The 17,942-nt window shown below is 44.7% G+C and overlaps 1 protein-coding gene across 1 annotated transcript in view; it reads right to left on the reverse strand.

The window, feature by feature from the left end:
- Nucleotides 1-562: 562 nt before the first annotated feature.
- LOC146799701 (keratin, type I cytoskeletal 12-like) overlaps nt 563-17,942 on the reverse strand; it is an 87,162-nt gene continuing 69,782 nt past the window's right edge. Inside the window, exons 7-8 of the mRNA XM_085627349.1 lie at nt 12,116-12,231; nt 563-1,630 (exon numbers count right to left, since the gene is read on the reverse strand). Coding sequence (XP_085483475.1) covers nt 1,521-1,630; nt 12,116-12,231 — 226 coding nt within the window. The 3' untranslated portion in view covers nt 563-1,520. The remainder of the gene's footprint in view (nt 1,631-12,115; nt 12,232-17,942) is intronic.

Consider the following 17,942-nt stretch of genomic DNA (forward strand, 5'->3'; position numbering starts at 1 on the left):
TGACAGAGGCTTAGCAGCAGAGGGGATTCCCATATGAGAGATGTACAGCAGCAGAAGTGATTTCTGTATATGAGATGTATAGCAGCATAGGTGATTCATATATGACAGAGGTATAGCATCAGAGGGGATCCCTGTATGAGAAAGGTTTAGCAGCATAAGTGATTCCCGGATGACAGAGGTATGGCATCAGAGGAGGTTCCTGTATGAGAGGGGTATAGCATCAGACGTGATTCCTGTATGATGGAGGTATAGCATCAGAGGGGATCCCTGTATGAGAAAGGTTTAGCAGCATAAGTGATTCCCGGATGACAGAGGTATGGCATCAGAGGAGGTTCCTGTATGAGAGGGGTATAGCATCAGACGTGATTCCTGTATGATGGAGGTTTAGCAGAAGAGGGAATTCGTGTACGAGAAAGGTTTAGCAGCATAAGTGATTCCCGTATGACTGAGGTAACAGAGCAGGGGACACTCTGTGACAACTGGATGTCATTCCTAATAAGAGTGCAGGCAGATGGTTGTGCTAACTCCCAGACACACAAAAGAGGCACAAGGACTGCATGTGTTACTTGAAAGAGAGCATTTATTCCTCACAAAGAGAAACAGGGATTTTACATTGAACCAGAAGGGCTCTGAGGGCCCCTTCTATGCCGAAATGTTAAAACACATTACATATTTTGGTATTTAAAGGTGGGATTTACTTCTGAGACATGGGATCTTGATCAGTTTAGACACAATGCACTCTGTCTTAAGGGGGAAAGAAATTCCGGGCACAATATTACACAGAGATAAGAACAGATGTGTAGTTCCTGTAGCTGATAATATATCTATCTAAGAGCTCTTAAAAATTGGACAAAGTAAGGACTTCAAAGTAGAACTTTTTTCATCTAATAAAATGTCCAAAGTTCACATTTTCTCTTATTTCTTTTTTCTTTTTCTTTTATTTGCATTTGAGTCGCTTATTTAAAGAAAGACGTTTGTCAGTGGAATTGGTTTCATAAAAACAAAAAAGAATTTCAACAAAAAAAAGAAAGAAGTTTATTCGTGTATCAAGGGACTCAAATCATTCCAATCCTCTGTTTCCCTGCCATGTGACTCCACATACAGGTATAACTCCTTTTCCGCGTTGTAATAAATGCATTCAAGTAGAGTGCTTTCCCTTGGCTTCACTGTCACTTCAACTATTTACAACAAGTATTAAATCTACAACTACAAAACTATTCAGTGTTACCTTGCTTCCCATTGGTTTTATTCAAGGGAAAGTGGAATTGCTCCTAGAGTTTGACCCTTTCTCCATATTTTCAACATATTCTTGTAAAACCTGTGGTACAAGCATTACTGCTGTGGACATGTTATTAACCTGTGCAGGGAGACAACGGATGTGTGCACATTGCTACTCCTTTAGTCTGCTGCTTGTCCAATATCTTTCATAGCGACACGTCAAGCAAAATCTCCATTGGTTCTTTTCTCTCTGCAATCCTGTTCGGTTTCCTTTGGAAAGGCTGCTCTTCTGTACTTTGTGCTTATTTTTTATTTGTCGCGTCCTCCTCGATTTCCTCAGTGCCGGAAGACGAACCTACGCCATTGGCAAATTGCTCAACGATGGTCTTCACAATCCTGGTTTTGTTGGGGTCTGAAGTATTGGCAAGAAACAATACATTCACATTAGAACTGCACTGTACAATGTAGGAATGTGACAAACTGTACTGATAACTAACATTTTTGAGGCAACCAAAAGCACATTACAGGTATCCCCTTGACAGGCTGTGGACCAACAGTGCCATGTGGGTCTCTTCTCAAGCCATCTCTGCTTCTCTGGCGTTAGATATGTGTATTTCAAATACCAGAGGATTAAAGAGGGCTGAACCTTTACTCACTTTTCCCATATATATACATATATGTCTGGGATACATCTATCCCAGACCTAAATCCCTCTCCATCAGACATTTTGACTTTCTTCAAATTATTGATTCTCCACAAGCATCTCACATTGATTTCTAATCTTTAGAGAAGGATATCACTTTAACTGACATCATTAATGCAGTAACTCTCATAAAAAAGTAAAGCCCCAGGCCCAGGTGGTTTCACTATTGAATTCTATGCCCATTTTGCAAAGACTCTTCTCACTTATCTTCTCCTTTTATTTAACTTTCTCATCACACAAAATTCATCTCAAGGTAGCTTTCACAAAGCAATGATTTGTTTAATTCTCAAAGAAAACAGAGATCACAAATATTACTAAAACTAGCGACCCATTTCCTCAATTAACATGGATTATAAGATTCTTGTGAAAATATTAACCGTGCATATCGACCCCATTCTCCCAGAGCTTATTGGCCCGGAACAATCTGGCTTTATCAAAGACAGAGTACTTTCTGGTAATGCCTGTGTCTTCTTTAATGTCCTTGGTCATGCATCTACATTAGATTTTCCTTTGGCTGCTATAACCTTGGACGCTGAGAAAGTGTACGACAGGATTGGATGGGACTTCATGTTTGCAGCATTAAAATGAATCGGTTAACCACCAAAATTATGTCGCTTTATTTCCTTACTCTACACCAGTCCTAAAGCTGCCATTTGTGCTACTGGTATCATCTCTTATTATTGCCCCTTATTTAGAGGAGTACTTCAAGGTTGCCTCTTATCCCCTGCTTTATTCATCATAGCACACAAACTATTTCTCACCAAAATTTGACTGCACCCCAACTTTTCAGCTCGGTAAACACAACATTAAATTATCCGTTTATACGGACAACATTCTTTTGCATTGCTCCAACCCATCTTCCTCTATTCCCTCCTTCATGGAACAGGTTTCAGCTTTCTCTTATGTGTCAGGTGACAAGTTAAATACTGACAAATCGGAAATACTTCCTTTAAATATCCATTCTACCAAACAACAATTTGATTCTGTTACTTTCACATGGAGGTATATAAAAATAAAGTATTTGGGATTGTGGTTCACAAGTAGCATAGAAGACACTATTAAATTACATTTTGAACGCATACTAAAACTTTAAACAATCCCATTACCAGATGGAATCCTGTGGCTGGGATTCTGCTCAGGAATAGAACTATGCTTGGGACCATACAACATCGGCATGTAGAGACTGAGTCAACATCCTACTTCAGTATCTATGACCCAGAGTCTTACTAGCTATAGGGCCTCACTTGCCCTCCTAACCTCTCCAGAGAAACAGATGAATTGGCACCCCAGAACACAACATTCGATCGCGGTAACAGGACACACCCTTTCGCACTCTCAATCGTACTTGTCCACAATAAGATAAACAAGAGACACAAGGGAAGTTTAGAATATTTATTTAAACTATCGTGCTCTAAGATGCAGTATTTGCGCCTAATTAGAAAACTAATGCATACCAAAAATAACATTAGCATGGTTATCAAACCGTGTACCATAAAAAGCCCTGTCATGTTATATGACAGAATAGCCTAAATCCCCCATCACCCTTCCTACTGAAGCTAAATGATTATGTATTGAAGATTTCTGGGATGAGTGGCAGACCCTGTGCCTTAGCATACTTAGGGCTTGATTTGAATGCCGGTGGACTGCCACCGACAGGTCATCGGTGGTGGCCTGCCCGACAGCCAGGAGAGCAGTCCAACTGATGCATTATGAGGCGGTCGGTCAGAGCGCAGCGGTCAGAGGGACTGGCCAATATGTCCGACAGGCTAAAGGAGCCTGCGGGGCGTCGGTCGGACCATAATATTCTACAATAGGGGTGCAGAGGCACCACAGTAGGGATTATGATGTCCCTTTTCCTCTTCCGTTACTTGGTGGTCCGGCTGCCATGTAAAGACAAACAGAGGGACTATGGGGGCCCCCCTAACTGGGTAACTGGGCCCCCATCCCTCGTAGTCTTCCGCTATGGGGCACATGTGGAGTCCCCTCAAACATTCATGCACTGTGTGCTAGGCTTCACATGGTGCCGGGCACACAGTGCATGGATGGTTGCAAAATGACTTCTTCCATTGCAGCTTGTGCTGTTGTCCTTTTCCAGGCCGCAGCACATGCTGCATTGGAAAAACCTTATTTTCCGACTACCTGCTTGGTGGTTTCATAGTAATTTGACAGGTGGAACTTTTGACTTCATGTAGGGCAATTCCATTCTTGTGGTAATGTCAGTCGGACGCTCGTCAAACCGCCATCGTAATCAGACCCATAGATGGACGTTCTACATCTCGGCTGATGCAGTAATCTTGCCTCAGGACCTTCACTCCGTGTGTGTTTTTAGAATCCTTTCCTCAGTTATATGACAAGACATGTTTATTCACAAACAGCAGCTGCATTCTCTTGTTGTGTCTAGGTGCTAGTGCCTGACTAGAGAAAATAACAAGGGGCCTTGTTTGACCTCATCTACGGTGTTCAGACTATATCCCAGGAAAAGAGCAGAACACGAAAACATATGCAGGTTCTGTGTGAAAATACAATGTGGCACACAAGCGAGCGTGTTTATACAGTAACATGTGCAAAAAGAAATGCAGCCTACAACATGCACACTTAGGCTAACATGGGGAAAACGACAATTGGCCATGCTGGAAACACACGACAATCCCTTATTTCTCTCTTGGTGAGGTAGATTTGATTCTGTTTAGCTTATGTTATCTCCTATTATTTTATATACCATCTCAATGATTCCAACTCAAATCATAATTTCATGTTTTAAAAAAATAGATTCTATACTCTGATAGCTTTATCAACTTTAAAGTTAATCAAATGTGAAGGAGACCTGAATTCTCCTAATTTCAAACACTATCATTATGCCTTCTCCTTAAAATAATCTGCTCATTGGCTTAATCCTTCTCACTCCTCCTATACTTCATTATGGCTTCTGTTGGAAAAATCTCTTAGAGAACCTTTTAATTTTTCCAAGAAATATTGTTGTTTACAACTCACAATTCTCAATTGCTCACACCTGTTATCACTCACTCACATTGTATTTTGTCATCCTCACATTCTGTTTCTCTTCCCCATCTTCTTCAGCAATCTATCTGGCACAATCATGACTAGGCCTGGGCGGTAAATTCCGTTCCGCTCGCGGAATTTGCGGAATTTGGGTAATTTCGCGTTCCGCGGAGAACGCGAAATTGCCCAAAATTCTGCTTTCCGCAACTTCGCGAAATTTTTTGCTTGTTCGCGTTCTCAAAATGCGTGTTCGCGAGATATTTCTCCCCGAGCACGCAAACAGCGATTGTGAACAGGAAAAAAGCATCGCGAACAAGCAATTCCGCGCGTTCGCGGAATTTCTGCGTGTTCGCGGAGATTTTTTACCGTTTCGCGGAGATTTGCGTAACGCGATTACGCAAATTCCGCCCACCCCTAATCATGACATCCAAATTAATAATCGTTCCGTCTATTGGAAATCTTGCAGAAACAAGGGCTGGGTGAATCAACTTTTTTGCTAATATTAAAACTTTATCCTTCTCAGACCTTAGAAATATTTTCTCCCTACCTTCCTTGTTTAAGAAACACTATGAGCTCCTTCACAAATCCTTAATACATCTCATCTCTAATGTCTCAACAACCTTCTCCCCTCACAGAATCAGGTTCACTACTTACCTTACTAATTAGTAACCCCAAAACCTCAACAATCTACAAAGCACTTATCTCGTCTACTGACAGATTTGAGTTAAAAGTTGAACACACATGGGAAGCCGATTTAATGGAATGTAGGCCCATTGGTTTATGGTACAAAATTTGACCTAAGTTTAATCAATCTACCAGAGCGGCCAATACTTTAAAATTACTTTTTTCCATTTATCATTGTTTAACTCCTTCCCAGATTCAGGTCTATCTTGTTGGTCTTGCAATTCCTCGTATGCTGATTTCAAACCCATGCTCTTTGACTGTCCTAATAATAATTTGTTTTGGAAGAGGGTTTGGAATCAAATTAATAAGATTTTTAAAATCAACATACCATTTTTGTTTTCAAATATCTTTCTAGTCAGCGTTGCTCCAGATTGTTCTTGTGCTCAAGGTCATAAACTGATAGACTTACTACAAGCTGTTGCCTTCCATTTGATTTCCTCTAACTGTAAAAAAGCACAAGCTGTCACTTTTCAATCTTGGTGGTGGCCTTTATGTTTCAACCATTGACTTGATACTAAGGGCCCTATTACGATGTGATCCGGAACGCCTCCGACTTCAGGTCGGAGGCTCTCCGAATCACATCTCGGTTTCACTTCTGACTGCCAAATTACAATCTATGCGGTCAAAAGTGAAACCAGCCGGTCATTCCGGCTGGATTCCGATGGGCTCCAGGAGCCTGTACAGCAGTCGGAGACAGAAACGTAATCCCATACAACGGCGTTTCCGCCGTCGGGGTTACGATGCTGGTTTCCGACAGGTTTTCCATGCCTCGGCTTTCCGACATGGAAAACCAGTCAGTAAGCAACTTTGGGGGCCCCTGGCAGGGCCCCCTTCTTCCTGTGGCCTCCGGTTGGGGTCAAGGGGACACCTATTGTGCCCCTCTGAAAATTCCTGCCATTTATAAATGGGAGCTTGTGCTACGGTAGATTTACGGCTGCAGCACAAGCCCCAATTGAGAAATGGGGGTATGCACCCGCACCATGTGCAGTTGCATTGTAATTGCGGTGTTGGCACCACCCACCCGAGGTTGGTCGGTCCCACGACCGCGAAGGTGTCGGTCGGAGCCATGGACAGGCCAGCACCGCACCGCCATGCATCATAATATGGATGGCGGTGCCTTCCAGGCACTGCCACCATATTATGCCCGAGTTCCGCCCGGTCAGCAATCGTGATGATTGCCCTCCGGTGGAAGAGCGGCGGATGGACTTTCCGTCCGCCGTGGTACCCCCCACCATGGTAATGTGGCGGGGGTAAATGATGTTGTGATGGCGGGCAGATTGCCACTGCCGGCTGGGCCGTGGCGATCCACCCTCCATCATAATGGCCCCCTATGTTTTTATCTAAATCTAGTTTACTTGTCAGAAGGACTATCTCAACTCCTGATGAGATCCAGAAACCTGCTTAGACTAATTACCTATTATCTTTTTGTTTTTAGTTACACATACCTTTTTGTTTTTAGTTACACATGTATTATTCTAAAGTTATAACTATGATATGTCTCCAAGTTTTTTATAATGAATCATTATATGAATGTCCAGTTTACTATGCATGCATTACTTTTTCCTTCCTTCTCTTCTCTCACTTATATTTCATATAACAAAACTGCAATACTTAATATACCTTCATATTATCATATATGTAAACAGTGTCCACATTATATTATTTCTCAATCATTGTTTTGCTGTTTAACAATGTTAAATGTATTCAAACTTTAAAAGACTCAGTGGGATCACTCTGAGGGATGCTGGCCTTGCCCTTCTAGAGGGGCTCACCTCCGTTGCCTTGGATGGGATGACTTTACCGAATATCTGGCTTCATCCTATTTGGAAAGACACCTGGTGTAGAGGTTCATTATTCTTCTACTCATACAAAGGAAAGTGCAAAAATGCATGTGAGGACTTAAAGTGTGCCTAATTCTACCTATAGATGTGCTTGAGTCTATCATTAGAGGGAGATTATACCCTTTGAGACTCCTCTTCCCATCATGACCTTACTTACCAGTTCTAAACATTGTGTTAATAACAGATGCCGGGGATTCTTCCTGGTACCTGAGGAAGGCCCATGGAATTTGGACCAAAGTGACACTACCTGCTATGAACAAGATAGCACTGCATTAATTGCTTTCAGGTATGAAGTACAAGACAGTCTGGGGAGCCCTTGTCTGAATTGATATTTTTAAAGTCAGCACTGTGGAAGAACAATCTGCCTGTGAAATGGCTCTGCTTACACTAAAGCATATCCTAAAATATTACTGGATAGAGGAGCAGTCTACATTGACTTTGACCACGTAGATGACGCAGATAATTAATCTCCCCTAGGGTGATCATGCAAAGCTGAAAAGGGCCACATTGAGCGGCAGAGGAGAGACCAGAAGGAGCTGCCTGAAGATCAGTGAAATGTCAAATGGCGATGACGCTAACGTTTGGCATCTCTTTTTCACTCATAGGTAGTGCAGGCTCAAGTTCTGTGTCATCTTGAGTAATAACACACTTGAAGATGCCTGTTCTGATGAACCTCTTTCCGGGAACCATTCTCCACAAAAAGGAATTGCATTCATTGAGTTGATGAATTCAAGCTTGCTAAATGGCTTTTTAAAATATGAGTGAATGAATGAATGAATGAATGAATGAGTGAATGAATAATGAAACATCACTTCTATAGCGCATGGCTACCCGGAGGCATCCCAGCGCTGAAGCGGGTAACTGGGGCAGAACAAACACCTAGGGGAAGAGCCACGTCTTTAACTGTTTCCGGAAGGCCAGATGATTAGGTTCCTTTCGTAAGTACAGTGGAAGGGAGTTCCAAAGTCTGGCGGCATTATACGAGAAAAGCCGGCCGCCACTTCTGGCCTTCTTATTCCTGGGTACAACTGCCAGGTGGAGCTCATCTGAGCGCAGCTGCCCAGTCGCCCAGTAGGGCTGAATCATAGCATTGTTGATAGTTGGGCCATTCCCTTCCAGCGACTTATGGGTGATACACAGAGACTTGAAATACTCTCTCCTGAATAGGGAGCCAGTGGAGGGAATGCAAAGCGGTACTTGCACAGTGTCGATTCGGGATCCCCACAAGCATCCTTGCAGCGCAATTTTGCACAATCTGAAGTTTCGCAGATGCCAAGGTCGGCGCACCTAGGTATAAGGCATTGCCATAATCTATTAGATAGGATAAGTGCCTAGATCATCAGCTTTTTGGCCTAGAAGGGAATAAGGGGAAGCACTTTGCGAAGCATCCTAAGGATGCCATAACAAGAGGCAACAACCTTCCTGGCTTGAACTTTAAAGCTGAGGTCCTAATCCAGCCAAATACCCAGGCTTTTTAACTCAGTCTTAGGGGCGGGGGCATGGCCCATGCAAGCTGGCCACATTGAATCTGCTTTAAAACAAAGAGGATTGCCAAGAACTATAAGTGCAGTCTTGTCGCCATTCAATTTTAAATGCAACCTATTCATCCACTTGGCGACTTCCTCAAGACAGGGACGAAGACCGCTGTACGCCTGGTCAGAGTGATTCAATGCTACGACCAATTGAGTATCATCCGCGTAAGTCACTATGTGAACCCCAAAGGGAGACACAATATCTGCCAGCGGAGCCATATAAACATTAAAAAGAGTGGGGCTCAAGGACGGATTGCAGCCATGATAAGGCTGTACCAGTCACCCCCAAACCTCTAAGACGGTGGACCAGAATTCGGTGGTTGCCCGTATCAAAGGCCGCGCTAAGGTCCAAGAGGAGTATAGCTTACGACCCTCCTGCATCAAGAATCTTTCTAGATTCTTCGACAACCGCTAACAAAGCAGTTTCAGTACCTTGACGCGGGCGAAAACCAGTTTGAGAGGGGTGGAGAAGATCATGAGATTCCAGGAACGTAGAGAGTGTAAAATTAACATGTTTCTCCGCGATCTTACTGATCCCGGAGAGGAGCGAGATAGGGCGGTAATTGCCAGGATGGCCGGGTCGAGGTTAGAGTTTTTCAGCAGGGATTTCAACATTGCTCTTTTCCACATGGGAGGAACCATACCCATGGAAAGTGAGGCATTGATCAAGTCAATGATGGTAGGGGCAACTATCTCCGCTGCCAGCTTCAGAATATTGGGTGGGGCTGGGTCTTTTGACGATCCACTTCTAACAAGTGTCAAGATGGCTTGAAACGATTCCTGGGTCATCGAGGGAGAAGGCCTCCAGGGAATAATCTCTTTTTAACGGGCCAATATCCTCAGGAAGGAATTGATTATCGCTGTCATCTGGGGGGGAGGGAAAAAATGAATAAATGTTTTGTATTTTATTGAAGAAATAATCAACATGTTCATTGCAGCGTCGGCCTAATACATCAGGTACATCTGGGGGGAGGGGGGCTTTGAGTAAGATTTTCGTGATGCGAAAAGTTTCTCTTGGGGAGTTGGCAGCTAGGGAGATCCTTTCCTCATATTAGGAGGCCTGTGCCCTTTTGATTTCTGCCTTATATGTTCTAGTGGCCTCCCTATAGTCCAGTTTCTTGCTGGGGGAGAAATCTTTCCTCCAGGCCCTTTCCATTTTTTTGCACATCTGTTTTAATTCCCGGAGTTTAGGGGAAAACCAGGCATTCTTATTGGGCCCTCCTTTCTTCTGGATCAATTTTTCGGAAGGAACTGGTGAAGTGAACCCTATATCCAGTTGTTAAATCTTTCATTAGCGGCAACTGGATTGGTGTCAAGGGTTGGCTTGGTCTTTTCAAGTTCCAAGACCCACTTATCTAAGGGGATTGGACCAGAGACGAGATAAAACTCGTGTCGGCCGAGTTTGTGGAGAAACATTTAAAGGGGTCCAAAAAAAGGGGATCAGAAAATGATCCGTCCAGGGGGGAGGAGTAGATTCTTTCCCCGTTAGTTCCTCCAAATTAGTAAAATATGGGGTCGAGGAGGTGGCCTTTAACATGGGTCGCAAGCATGACCTTCAGTGACAACTGATAGGCCGCGAAGTCACGAGACAATTCTGTTGTGGTCAAGGCAGAAGGATCATCGATATGCAAATTAAAATCTCCTAAAAGAGTAAGATTAGCGGCAGTACTAGCAAAATTAACAGCTGTTCCTAATAAAGATCTGCAAAACTGGCCAATAGGCCCAGGCGGACAATAAATAAGGGTACCTGACAGCGAGAGAGTGGGGGAGAATCCTATTGAGAGTTCTCACAGTTTGCTAGCGGGCTACCGAGCAAGCGGCAGTTCAGGTGGTCTTTATAAATAATAGCGATGCCACCACCTTTACCTGTCATTCTATCCAACCTCTGAATTAAAGAATGCAAGGGGAGCGTTTGGACAATATCAGGCTCTGAGCAAGAATTGAGCCAAGTTTTTGTAAGAAGCAGAACTTCTGGATCTAGGTCTTTTTTAAAAATGGAGACCTCTGCTGTATGTTTAGGCAGCGATCTGCAGTTTAGCAGGAACAATTTATATAATTTCCGAGAAGGCGGAGGAGTGGGAGGGGATGGAAGAAGTTTGAACGAACAATGTGAACAGCCAGCGGTAGACTCGCTGAGCAAAATGGAGTGGGCACATTTTGGTCCTGGGATTCTATTTAGCTGTTTAAGGTGCGTACCGGTATAACAATAGTGATCTGGGGAGAAGGGGCAGGGTTTCTGGCCCCTGGCCCCGGTGGGCACAGATGGGCGCAGACAGGCTTGCCTTTAGCACACCTGCGGTGCGGTCAAGTCATCTGGCGCATGTTTAGCCGTGAGCAGAGCAGGGGTCCAGCCACTAGAGCGCTGATCCGGTAATGGCTGCTCAGAAAGTGCGCGTGCAGAAGAAAATAACACCACTTCCCCCCTGAGCTTTGAGCACAGCTCCCCCCAGTAGCAGCAATTCAACAGATATAAAAAACTGTAAAACTTCAATTAAAGTAAGATTAGGCTCCTAGCGAGTGTTAGAATGCTTTCAGTTACTGCAATATATTTCCACAAGTTGTTTTTATTTTATGGAGCACCTGGAGTAATTTCTTGTTTGTGGTTTTCTTTCTGATTTGCTTGCTGGGATGTTCGAACCCTGTACTCTGCACCCTTATTTGTATCATACCGACACCTCTGTTTCCCCTCATCCTTTTATTTAGGAAGGGGTACACTTTCCTTTGACATCAGATCTTCTGTAATGCTTCTGTACTCTGTCCTCCCCAACCTGTCCTGTTTCTTCTTACCATCTGTTTCCCCCTTTCGTAGATGTACGCTACATGTTTGTTGTGTGTATTAAAATAGAAAACATACTACTTCAAAGCTGTTCTTATATATTTTCAGGTTTACTCTGTATTGGTCCCCATTTGATAGGGAGGCACACTTTCTTTAAACACATGCCTGCACCCGAGCATCAAATAGGATTTACAATCAACACTTTAGATTGAAGAAAGTGCTTGTTATGACATTCCCATAGTTCTGCCTTCATATGAAGGCATGAAGTGCCTTCCACAGCTCGTGTCAACTAAGCTATGACTACTTTCAAAGCGGAAATGGAGACACAAAGCAGCCTAGTGATGTGGAAATGCTTGCATACCTTTCTTGGAATCCACCGACGATGTCTGTGATTTCACTTCTGCGGTGGAGCTTTGGGACGAGGACACTGAAGAACTTTTACTAGACGCCCCCTGAAAAGATGATTGGCTGGCGCTTCTGTCGAAAAACATAGATTTTGTTTTAGTAACTTCGGACCTTCTCTACAAATTGGCAAGTTAGAAGATATCATGGTTTCCTGCTGCTAGCATGCTGTGCATTACCATTTCAAGACATAATCAGAGTTGGTGAACCAATTTTAGGGAAAACATTATTTCCCCCAAATGGCTGAATGACTCGTGAGATGACAGAAATCATGAAAGAGCTCATGCAAAGAGCACAGTCCTCCTATTTTCTAAAACATCCCTCTGTAAGAGCTAGGCTACTGCTGAGACTTCAGTATAAGTATGGGATACACGAGCACGAGTAAGACCCTATAGCATCACTGGCTGAGACTTCAGTATAAGTATGGGATACACAACCATGAGTAAGACTCCATTGCATCACTGGCTGAGACTTCAGTATAAGTGTGGGATACACGAGCACGAGTAAGACTCCATTGCATCACTGGCTGAGACTTCGGTATAAGTATGGGATACACGAGCACGAGTAAGACTCCATTGCATCATGCTCCCATTCAGGAACATGATTTTGCTGAGGGAAGTTTCCTTCATGCTGAGTATGAGCAGAATGAATGAAGCGTACTTATGGACAAGACTTCACTAAAAGCTAAGAGACATTGGAGCTGCTATGTCAGGGGTTTTCTGCTGCTATGTTTAATCCATCACACGAGGTATGGGATATTGATGCTGAGCGTACATTCCACTTCAGTAAAGTCTATGGGCCTTTGATGGTACTTTTGATAAATACTCAAATTAAAGAACATTCCCTATGGATACATATCTATCAAAATATAGCGGTCCATAGGTGCTGGCTAAGAGGAAGACTCAAGTAACATCTATGGAGTTACTAAGAATGTGTCTGGGGTGCATTCCTTCAAAGTCTAGAGGTACATTTGAATTAGGTATGTGTTTCATTAGAGATGATGGAATCATTGGAAGTCAGCATGAGAGGCACTCAAAGGGTTTACCTACAGAATTGTCAGGTTTAAAATAACGACTACCAGAATGTTGTGAAGGTATGTGTATATAGGTTTAATATTTTTAAACCTATATTTTTATTCCTCCCAGGGGACCCACACAATACAACTGGCGACGAGGGTCTGGATTAAAAAAAAAAAAAAAAGAAAGAAATTACAGCCGGGAGCAACACGTGGTCCAAGGGAACCAGGGACAGTTCACCAGCAGCCAAGGGGGCAGCAGCCGACCCCACACAAGTACGGAACTAAAGGGAGAGCACGGCAGAGGGGACGTCCGATATCATAAGCAGCCACCCACGCACACAACCGATCCCGAACACAGCAGCTGCGACCTAGCTGACTGTAGCCAGGTGATCTGACCACGAGCCAAGGAAGGGAAGGCAACAGAGACCACAAGCCACCCCAAGGCGCACGCTCGGACGCAAAAAAGGGGGTAAACACGGCAGGAAAGATACTGCCCACAGGGCAGAATAGAAGCAGAACAGGAAAACGGTCGTCGAAGCACAAAGTTGGCTGCTCCACATTCAAAGAAGATAGAAGAAAAGCATGGGGCCCTGGCGGAGCAAGCAGAGCACAGCAAAGGGGGTGGATCTGTATTGCAACAGACCCCCCACGCCGGCACAGACAAAGCGCGCCAGGCAGTCCGAGGGGAGAGGAAAAGCCACCGGGAAGAAGAGCGGAAATGTGTGCTCAAACGTCCATGCTCACATTACCGATTCCCTTTTTACCCAAGTCGGGGGATCCCTCGATGAAGTGGGAAGATTGGAGGGAATACTTTTATGAACTATCTGGAGGCCATAGAAGACGAGAATGGAGAAGCATTTCCCAGCAAAAGAAGGAAGAGGATATTGCTTCACAACCTAGGTCCTGAAGGCATCAGAGTGTTCCAGAATATAGTTCCGACCCCACGGCAAGCTGCGGATGACGACGTGTTCCAGCATGCTATTGATGATTTGAATAAACATTATAGGCCAGTGGTGTGCACGTCCATAGACAGAAACAACTTCCAACAAAGGAAACAAGCAGTGGGGGAGTCCATAGACGAACACGTAGCAGCATTGAAGAAATTGGCAGTCACGTGTAAATTCGGTACATTACACAATGAATTCATTAAAGATCAAATAGTCATGCACATCACGAACTCGACGATCCAGGACAAGCTGTGGGTAAATGGAGAAGCGACCCTGAAAGAAGTCATAGCCATGGTGAAGAAAGCGGAGCTATCGAAAAGATGTGCGGAAGCAGCGAAAAAAGAGACAGCTGCCAGGCCCATGGTGAACAAAGTCACGGAGGCAGAACCACCAGAAAGAGGCAAGGGAGCAACAGGGGACACGAGGGCGCAGGCCAAATGGACGTCCAGACCAGCGCCGGCAAAGAAACCTGGTAATGAAGGCAAGAACACGTGCTACAGGTGCGGTAGTCTGTCTCATCCAGCCTACGATAAGCGGTGTCCAGCCTTTAGGGCCAAATGCATGTTTTGTGGGATCGTAGGGCACTATGAGAAAGTATGTCGCCGAAAGCAAAAAAGAGCGGCAGTCAAGTACGTCGCACAAGAGTCAGATGTGAAAGGAGAAGGCGAAGAAAAAGACAGCGTGCTGTGCATAGAAGAACACATACTGGGAATCAACTGCAATCGCTCTAAAAAAAACAATGCGACCTAGTGATAGGAGGGATACCAATAAAGATGGTAGCATATTCTGGATCCCCGTACACCATAATACAATGGACGGTGTGGGACGAACACTTCAAAGACTACCTGGGGCACCACCTGGAATCCCCGGACATTCGTCCAGTCATATTCACAGGAGTCCCCATTCCCATGGTAGGATACCGAAGTCTGAAGTTCGAATTCAAGGAACGGAGTGCAAGTTGCAAACTATACGTGGCAGAGAAAGGCCCTTCAGTCCTAGGGTGGATTGACCAAGGAGATTTGGGAATACAGTTGAACCTCTACCGGACGTTGGAACACTGAAGGAAGAGTTTCCCACCATGTTCGGAGGCAAGGTTGGCAAATTGACTATATTCACGCACAAGATCGATCTCAAGGCAGATGCGAAACCAGTGTGCCACAAAGTGAGAAATGTCCCACTGGCGATCAGAGAAAAAGTACAGCAGGAATTACGCAGACTAGAAGATAACGGCATCATAGAACCGATAAATAGTGCAGAGTGGTTGGCACCATTGGTGGTAGCAATGAAACCAAACGGCAAGGTGCGTCTGTGTGTGGACCTGAGGGAATTGAACAAAAACATAATTGTGGAAAATATCCCACTACCGAGGATAGACGAGATGCTGGCAAAAACCAAAGGTGTGAAATGGTTCTCAACCATCGATCTCACCTCAGCCTACCATCAAATAGCCCTACACCACACATGCCGGATATTGACATCGTTCATAACCCCCTTCGGGTGCTATCAGTTTCGCAGGATGCCATTTGGACTGGCCTCGGCAGCAGCCGTATTTCAGAAACTTATGCACAAGCTGTTCAAGGAAGTGGAAGGAGTTCAGTACTTCTAAGACGACATCTTGGTAATGGGCATGAACAAAGCAGATCATGATGCCAAATTGTCCAAAGTCCTACATGTCTTGGAATGCAATGGACTCACTGCGGAGTGGCACAAGTGTCGGTTTGGAATGACTTCGGTCACATACTTAGGTCATGAGATCAGCGACCAAGGCATCACACCTAAACAATCCAATGTCCAAGCAATATGTGATGCACCACCCCCGAGAACCAAGGAAGAAGTCAGGTCATTCCTTGGCATGGCCGAGTTTTACAGCAAATTCATACAGCATTTCGCCACCAAGACACACCACTTGCGACAACTCCTCCGGGATAAGACAACCTTCGAGTGGACGAAGGAGACACAAGAAGAATTCCAAAAGATCAAAGCGGACATCAGCACAGCAGTTCCTCTGTGTGGATATGATCATCAAGCTAGATCAGTATTAACGACGGATGCGAGTGAAAAGGGCCTAGGAGCGGTCCTAAAGCAAGAGACAAAAGGTGGAGAACTGGCCACCCTCAGCTTTGCATCCAGATCGTTGTCGCCTACAGAACAGAAGTACAGTGTAATAGAAAAAGAGATGTTGGCGGCAGTCTGGGCCATGGAAAAGTTCCACCAGTTCTTATGGGGCACGAGATTCTGGCTAAGAACAGACCATAAGCCTCTGGTCAAAGTCCTCACGTCATTTGGACATGCAAATGCGACCCCCGCATCGCGAAGATGACCTTGAAATTATTGGGCTACAGGTATGATGTAGAACACATCCCGGGAACCAAAAATAAAGAAGCAGACTACCTCAGTCGAGCCTCAGCCATGGAGGAAGCTCCACGCGGTTCAGAGGAGGAAGATGCCAGAGTGGCATTCACGGAGGATCACGAATGAGTGATAAGCAAACAGGAGTGGAAGGAAGCATACGAGACTGACTCAGACATCGAGGCGGTCAAGCAGTTCGTACTAAGAGGATGGCCAGAGAAGAGGCAGGTGGAGGCAGTGCTCAGGAAATTCTTTGAAGTGAGAGAGGAATTATCAGTTTGTGACCGAGGGATCTTCCTGAGGAGAGGAGAAAAGGTAGTTCCTCCCAACACGTTGGTGCCACATTTACTTGCTCTCATACATGAAGGACACCTAGGCATAGTGAAGACAAAGCTCAGGGGGAAACAGATGTACTGGTGGACGGCTATGGATAGCCAGATAGAAAGGCACATTCTGGAGTGCGAACAATGCCAAAGAGCAGACAAGTCCCAAAGCCTGATGCGACCACCCTTAGGCAAATTTGACAACCCCGCTAACCCGTGGGAGGATCTGGCGATAGACATCTTGGGTCCAATATTGGATGCTAAGGGAGTCCAGAAATATGTGCTGGTACTCGTAGACCGATACTCCAAGTGGCCAGAGGTGGACATACAGGAAGACATGGACACTGACAAAATATTGAAGTTTCTAACAACCATTTTCCTTAGAGAAGGTATTCCACGCTCCCTCCTAAGTGACATTGGGCCTCAGTTCACATCGGACAAATGGAACGCGTACATGGGAAGGAATGGTATAAAGGTCAAACACACATCCATATATCATCCAGCGGGAAACGGCCTAGCAGAGAGTTTCAATAGAGTCATCATGGGCTCGGTACAGTCAGCGATCGGAGCCGGGAAGGACTGGGAAAAGGAATTAAAGTGCATTTTGTGGGCATACAGGATCACCCCGACCAGCACAGGATACAGACCCTTTCAGATCCTAAGAGGTCGAGATCCATTCACGAAGGACAATGTTGCATGGAAGGGGCGCACTATCACGAGCAAGTGGTCTCCAGCAGTAGTGCACCACAATCTGGAAAGGGCGCAAAGAATATACACAGAACACTTCAATAGAAGACAAACTGGCACATGCATCAACAAAGACTTTTGCGATTCCTTAATTGCGATTTTTAAGGAATCGCAATTAAGGAATTGCAAAAGCCTATGCATGTAGGAATCGCTATAAAAATAGCGATTCCTACAAATTTCTTAATTGCGACTTGCAAATTGCGAGTCGCAATTAAGGAATGCCGTCCCATTCATTCCTATGGGCCTCCAGGCCCATAGGAATGAATTGGAGATTGCATGAGCAAATTGCGAGTACCAGTAGGTACTCACAAATTGCTCATGCAATTTCAAGGGTGCAAGGGTGTCAAAATGACACCCTATTGCACCCCTGAAATTAATCTGTGCACATATGTTGCACACACA

Source organism: Triturus cristatus, chromosome 9 (assembly GCF_964204655.1).
Source record: "Triturus cristatus chromosome 9, aTriCri1.1, whole genome shotgun sequence".
NCBI lineage: Eukaryota > Metazoa > Chordata > Amphibia > Caudata > Salamandridae > Triturus > Triturus cristatus.